Genomic DNA, 7,462 nt, shown 5'->3' with positions numbered 1-7,462 from the left:
CCTGCTGGGCCCGCCCCTCAGCTTAGTGGGGTGTTTTCTGTGGAGGGTTGGTTATCCAGAGTTGGGATGCCCTTGTCTGCTGTCTGCCCCAGACCCAGAAAGTAGGCTGCGAGGGCGCAAATGGGAAGATGACCCAGGCAGAAAGTCCCCAGAGAGGTCATCCCACCTGGCCCTTGTCTAGGCAGAGGTCTCCTGTAACTTAGGCTAAGGAGATTTCCTTGGGAGGGAAGATAGTCTGGCCACAAGTGGTTGGGCACAAAACTGACTACAGACTCCGCCTCCCGGGCTTGCTGGGAGGCCCTGAGGAGGGGTGAATGAGCATCCGTTACAGGAGAAGATTCTGTGGGGACTTGTACCTCTCCCATTCTCGTAGGGTCCTAGGTCTAGAGCTCCAGGGGCTATGAGAGGGTGAAAGAGATGGGCAGGCTGTGTTCCCCTGAATAAACATTGGGAGTTTATTCTCAGTCCCACCCAGACTTTCCCCCCAGAAGCCCAGGCTTGGGCGCCCTTCCACGTGAGAACCGTATTCTTCTTCTTCCCACCAACTGTCCTTTGATGGGGCTTTGGCAGTTTGCCCCTCCCCCTCAGGGAGCCCATTTCACTACTCTGACCTTTGGTCCAAAGGTGGGGGGGACAGGCTGTCACCCCAGCTCTTCTTTCTCCCACCCCAGCCGCCTTTCCTGTTCCTTGCCACCCTTACAGCTCCTGCAGTCTCTGTACCACCTCCCACTACTAGCTGGAAGGAAGTCCGTGGGGGACATTTCAGGTGCCGAGGTGCTGAGGGCCTGTGCTGGCTTAGGAGCGCTAACAGGAAAGCTGCTCTGTTTCCCCCCCTTTCCCCGCTTGGTCCCTGGCCTTCCAGTCCTTGGAGCTGGCTGATTGCAGGGCTTTGGTGCCTCAGAAGCAGTGGGTGCAGGGTCTTGGCTCTGAAAGGCCCTTGTGGGGAGCAGGGAGTGAGCAGGTCCTCTCAGGTGTGTATATGTGTATGGGGAGGGGTGGAGGGCATTGGGGAGGTGGGGTTGGGATCCCAGCCTTCCCTTCAAGAGGCAGGCAGCTCTGGGGGTTGGGGGAAGAGCTCACTGACCAGGACCCAGGGCCCCCACTGCCTCCTCTCCTGGCCTCGGAGAGCTTTGCACAAGGAGACAGCCTCCAGTCTATAGCACCTACCTCATGGGCACTGCGGCGGGTGGGGAAGGGCAGGTCCAACTCTGGCAGTGTTTGGGGGGGCATACCAAAGAATCCAGGGGCAGGGATGGGGGGAGGGCAAGCTGGCCCTCTCCTTCCTCTGCCCAGATTGGGGTTGGGGTCCTCTCCTCCAGCTGTAACCATTTCTACCTCATTTTGATGCGTGTTGTACATGGACGTATTTATCTCCTGTCTGACGATGCTCTGCAGTTTGGTCTGTCTACCTCAGAAAAGACTGTATTTTAAAAGAAAGTATTACACAGTATTAAAACGATGATACGTGGTTTCCAGAGGATTTCTTGGGGGCAGCAGGATGTGGGGAGCCCTCTGGGGAATGCTTGGGCTTCCAGATCTGCTGGAGCCATGGGTGTGGCTCTGTGGGTGTTTCTTTTCCTTCAGCAAAACATGACTGTGGGACTCCTGTTACTCACTGGCACAGCAAGGGCCCGCCATGTGCTGGGCACTGAGGCCACCAGATGAAAAGCCTGCAATTCCGAGCTCTTAGAGGCTCAGAATTGGGGCTGACTTATATCCCCAGGGCTCTGAATCATGAGGGATAAAGAAGGGCTCATATGTTTGTTGAATGAATGAATGAATGAGTAGATGTATGCATGGAGGAAAGGGGCGCTGAAGAGGAAGTTTCACTCAGAACCTGGACTGCAGCCCTTGCTGGCCAGAGCTGGGAGCATACTTGTATTCCATCCTTGGACAGAAAGAAAGTGGACAGAGGGCAGGGTGTGGACACAGTGTGTTCCAGTCTTTCAGGTCACATGGGATCCTTTGTCTGCCACCATCTATCTGTCAATCCCCAAATTCTGACAGCTCATCATAAACTGGGACACAGAAAACTAGGAAGGAACATCTTGCTGGAAAAGCTATATGGAGATGCCCATGAGAGGTTCTGACCCACAACTTCCTGAGGTCTTGAATGCGCTGAGCAAAATTATTGAAAATGCACTGGAGCACAAGGGACGTAGGCCCCCTGGCTTCCTCGGGCTCAGGCTTAAGGGCATACCCAGGACTTTCAGGAGGCAAAGCAAGCCCAACGCCAGACCATGCAAAGCAGTTTCCCCTCCAAGAGAAACAGCTGGTGTACCTGGACATGGGGGCTCCAGGGCATTGCCCCAGGGCTCACCGACCCCAACCCTCTTGGCCCTTGGAGGTCCCGACACTCCCTCGCACTCTAGTTGGTTTTTTACACACCTACTCTGTGCAGACACCACGTAGTACTGAGGATACAGAAATGGTTAAGCACAGCCACCATTCTGGAGAGCCCACAGTACAGGGTGGGAAAAGCTCAAAAATGGATCATTTGAAAATACAACTGGATAAAGCTGCTTGAGGAGGGACCGTATCAAAATTTTTATGTTCTCACGTCTGGCACAGTATTTGGTACACATAGGAGACACTGAGTAAATGTTGACTAAATCCTCGAATTAGTTACTTTGCAGATAAGTGTCCCGATGGAGGATGCCTAGGAAAGAATGCCCAAAAAAGATCCTGACTCGTGGTGGTAGTGGTAGTGATGGGTCAGAAAAACTTCCTGGACAGGATTGGGTGGGTACAGCCTGACAAAGCTATGGAGGCTGGAAACTGCACCATACCTGTGACTTGTTACAAGAGCATAAAGTGAGGGCAGGAGTGGGGAGAAGTGGGAGGAATCATGGAACTGCACGGCTGCACTGGGAGGACCTTCCATGCCCTGTGAAGAGCTGAGGCTCCACCATGAAGCCTGCGTGTGTGGGGCGGGGAGGGGGTTATTGGCTGGTGGACAGGGACGGATTTGCAAGTTAAGAGTTTACCCACTGATTCAACAAATCTTTACTGAACACTATTATGCACTAGTTGCTATGGGGACAATAGATGGACCTTACACTCTAATGCCAGAGACAGACAGTAAACAGGCAGAGCGGCAGCGTGCTGTGGGAGTACATAGGAGGGGTGCCTAATGGAGAGACAGGCAAAAGGGTGTGTGGGGGGCAGGGAGGGCGTCCCAGAAGGGACCTGTCAGCTGGGGAGTGACCGAGGCAGAGCCGAGTGCAGTCCAAGATCTAAAGGAGAGCCTGAGCCAAGCTTGCTTGGGGAAAGGAAGCCAGTTCAGTCCTTGAGGGTAGGGGACTTGAGGAGGAGCTTACCTTATCCAAACGGAGGAGGAGGGTTTGGATGCGCCCGTGGGAGGACGGGAAATGGTAGAGTCTATACATATTTTGTATTTAGCAGCTAATAAGAGAATGTGGGACTTGACTGGATATCGGAGATAAAGGAGAGCAAAGGATCTAGGGCTTCTGGTGGAGGGTGAGGGTCGATAAATGGGTTAGAAGAGGTGTGGGAGACTTGCTAAGTTTGAGACATTAGTGGGACAGCCCGGAGGCCTCGGGCAGGCATTTCAGTCTAAGGGCCCGGAATCCTTGCCTCCTGGGGGACTGAGTACCGCCCCCCCCCCCACCAATCCCTGGGTATTGGGAAACTCTCCAATCCCCAGGTTTTGTGAGACCCTCCCCTCTGAATTCCTAGTTTCTGGATGTTAGCAGATCCTCCTCCGACAAGTTGCGTGTGTCGGAGGGCCCCCCTTCCCGTCCCTGGGTGTCCCCCTCCTCCCGCCCCCAGTCCCCGGATGTAGAAAACCTCATTCCTGCCACCATCCGTGCGTGTTGGCGCCCCTCCCCCATCCGCAAGCATTCGAAGCTCCTCCCCCCATAGTCCGTGGATTGTGGTCACTACCCGGCGATGGCTGCGCGGGCTCTGGCAGGGGCCCTGGCTCTGGCGCTCTGGGGCTGGGCGCTGGCGCCGGCGGGGGCCGTGGACGCCATGGGCCCTCACGCGGCCGTCCGCCTGGCAGAGCTGCTGACTCCGGAGGAGTGCGGCCACTTCCAGTCGCTCCTGAAGGCGCCGGAGCCGGACGTCGAGGCCGAGCTGGCCAGGCTTTCGGAGGACCGGCTGGCGCGGCCCGAGCCCCTGCCCACGTCGGCGGCGCCGGGTCGTCGTCGGCGGCGGCGGCGCGAGGCGGCGGGGGAGCCGGCCGGCCGGGCAGCCGAGCCCGCGAACGTGTCCGACGGCTGCCGGGAGGGACTGGCGGCCTGGCTGATTGCCGAGGCCCCGTCCTTGTCGTGGGACCGCGTGGCCCGGGCCCTGCGGCGCAGCGGCCGTCCGGACGTGGCCCGGGAGCTGGGCAAGAACCTCCACCAGCAGGCGACGCTGCAGCTGCGCAAGTTCGGGCAGAGCTACCTACCCCCAGCCGGCGCCCCCGCTGCCCCCATCCCGGCCCCGGCCCTGCGCTCCCGCCGCTCCTCGGCCCGCGGGCCCAACTGGGACGAGCTGGAGCTGATCGTGGAGCGACTGCCCCAGGCTCCGTACGAGCGGAGCCCCACGGGCTGGGCCGGGCCTCTGGCGCTCGGCTTCCTCACCGGCTTCGGAGGGGCGCTGGGCGCCGGGGCGCTGCTCATCCTGCTCACGCAGTGGATCACGGGCGGCGACGGCGACGGCGACGGGGCGCGGCCCCACAACCTCCCGCCGCCTGCCCTTCCCCTGCTGCGGCTCGCCGGGGCGCCCGGCTGCGGGGAAGAGGAGCCGCTCTTGACTGCAGAGCCCCTCGCATCCCCGGGGGCCTGGGCTGCAGGTGGGCCAGATACCCCCTTGCCTCTGTGTCCCCGGCTGTGAAATGGGAGCACAATCCTGGTGGCGTGCTGCCTTTGACATATTATAAAAGTTACGAAATACACAAAAGTGAGAGCGATTGGTTTTGTTGGTTGGAAATGGCCGGCATAGCCAGGGGGGCAGCCAGTGAAAGAGGAGGGCTCGGGTGCCAGTCTACCCGGGAGGGCAGACCCTCCCAATTCTTGTCAGCTTTAGTTCCTTCTTTGTCTCGCACTTATTCTTCCACTAAGAGCTACCATTTGTTGAGCACTAACTGTGTGTCAGGCCCTAGGCTAAGCAGTTACATACATTATTTGATATAATCTTCAAAACCCAAGATTATAAGGTATTATCAATCACACATAAGGAAACTGGCCACAACTAGTTAGTGGAATAGTCAGGTGTTTGCATCCAGGGCTGCCTGAGCCAGAAATTTGAGCTCCAGAGGGAGTGATCCGTGAGCAGTAAGGGAGCTGGAGAAACAGGATGGGGACCGGAACAAGGTGCAGAATTTCTGTTTATTCTGAGGCCCTGCTGGAGTGGGCTGGGGGCGGCACAGCTAGAGGTGTGCCCACTTCCAGGGCCTGCTGCCTCCAAGCTGCTCTCTCCAGTCAGGCAAGGCCTCCTGAAGCTCTACCTGGAGCCCCAAACTTTTCCCACCCACCTGAGTGTCTCGGGCACCGCCCGCCCATCGGAGGAGCTGAGCCTGGGTGAGCCCTCACACAGATCCTACTCAGACTGTGCCCCTGCCAGAGGAAGGGGAGAGGACAGCTGTGGGGTCCTGCTGGGTGGGAGTGCTTGACTCCCCCGCTACCCTGGGCTGAGGGGCTCCGGTGTGAGAGTAATGACAGAATGACAGGCCAGTCCAAGAAGAGAGTTGAAAACAAGATTGACGTAACCCTTTATTGCAAATTCTAAAGTAAAAAGATGTACAGTACAAAGTAAAATTGAAATTTCAGACTATAAACTTCCGATCCTCTTATACATTCTCATTTCTCAAGCATTTCTGCCATTTCCGCATAAACGGAACAGGGAACAAGTCGAGGGGGTGAGGGAAGGAGATACAGCAAGGGAAAAAAATTAAGTGTCTGGAATAATCACAAACCCCAGAAGCAAGTGAAAGGAAAGACATTTTCTCGACCTGCTGTCCTGGTGATGAGAAGCGGGGGTGGTTGGAGCAGTGCAGTTTAAAATGGCTCTCAGAATAGCAGCATTTATGGTACCATTTCATCTTCCCTAAGTCCAAATAATACTTTGCCCTTCCCTAGTGCCTTTGCCTCTGTATCTCAAAAACACTTTACAAAACATTTAGTTAAAGCCTCACAACACCCCTGTGAGGTAGGTCAGTATTATTACCCCCATTTTACAGATGGGGAAACTGAGGCACAGAGAGGTTAAGTGACTTGCCCAAGGCCACACAGCGAGTCAGTGGTCAAGCTGGGGATGGAACACAGGAGTTCTGTCCCTTTTCTGGAACCACTGGACCACGCTCCCCTTTACCTATATACATTCTTCACACACACACACACACCACACGTGCACACCCGCCCACCCCACCCCACTTAGCCTCTATGTACAGCAAACAGCAGTGGGGGGCAGGGGTAGGGGGTGCCTCAGAAGTGTTTTGACGGAGGAAATCTTGGTACTCTTGGAAGGGGAATCCAAGAAAGCACAATGCTGAGCCACAGCACAGACTGTGCAAACCTCGGGCCCCTCCCAACCCAGACTTCTTCCTCTCGCCTGATGTCCCCCTGGCTGGCTAGTTGCAGCCAATTCTTTAGGGGGTGGGGGTACCTGAAAATGAACGAAGCTTTTTGCAAAACTTTGGGCAACATCTGAGAAAAGAAAGAGGCATCATCACAGAAGATGCCCAGGACTCAAGTCATAAAGTCATAACCCATGGCAATCTCACCTCCACAGCAGGCCTGGAGGCGGGGGCCGAGGGGAGGAGGATGGGGACTGACCTACCAGCCATCTCTCTCCAGAGTGGAGCTACTGGAGCGGACTAGCGTGGGCACTTCAAAATCCTCCTGAGTGTTCCTGGACTGGGAGACACGGCCTAGAGAGGGATGTCCCCAAAGCCGGGCAGGGTGAGGGAAGGGGAGGGGCGCCCCCCTTCCCTGCCGAATGCGAATGAGAGCAGCCCTAGTCTGCTGGTTTGTCGCTGGGGCTGATGGAGGGCAGGGCCCAGCATTAGCTAGCAGAGGGGAGGCTGCTGGGCATTGTGCTCGCCCGAGCTTTGGGGCGTTGGGATGGTTTTTTCTTAAAAAACGTGAAAAAGGAAGAAGTAAGGCCAGCCCAGCTGGGTCGGCTGACGGCCTCTCTGGGGGCTCTGCCGGGGGGACCGATGAGGAAGGGGTTTCATGGGCCTTGAAGCACTGGCCCAGTAGTGGGAGGAATGCCACATGCAATGGCTGACTGGGGATCTGGGTGGGGGGACGGACAGGACCTTGCTTTTCTCTCCAATCCCTACTTTTTAGCCAGAACTTTGCAGGAAACCCTCTGATTTCTCTCCCTTCCATTCCCCCTCCTTTCCCCAAATGTGCTGAAATCCCAATTCCCAGACCCCTCCCAGGAATCAAAAATTGGGAGAGTCAAGCAACAAATGCACACCAAGACAGGCTTCCCTTGTACAGTAAAAAGG

General features: G+C 56.5%; 1 protein-coding gene across 1 annotated transcript; it reads left to right on the top strand.

The window, feature by feature from the left end:
* Positions 1-3,912: 3,912 nt before the first annotated feature.
* TMDD1 (transmembrane and death domain 1) lies at positions 3,913-4,842 on the top strand (the record flags this gene model as incomplete). Its single annotated transcript, XM_079715463.1, is given in 3 exon segments — positions 3,913-4,666; positions 4,669-4,730; positions 4,732-4,842. Coding segments are annotated over 3 exon segments (927 nt in total).
* Between the last annotated feature and the right edge of the window lie 2,620 nt (positions 4,843-7,462).

Source organism: Hyperoodon ampullatus, assembly GCF_949752795.1.
Source record: "Hyperoodon ampullatus genome assembly, chromosome: 11".
Taxonomy (NCBI): domain Eukaryota; kingdom Metazoa; phylum Chordata; class Mammalia; order Artiodactyla; family Ziphiidae; genus Hyperoodon; species Hyperoodon ampullatus.
The sequence above is the reverse complement of the archived record's forward strand: the minus strand, read 5'-3'. Positions and strand labels throughout refer to the sequence as shown.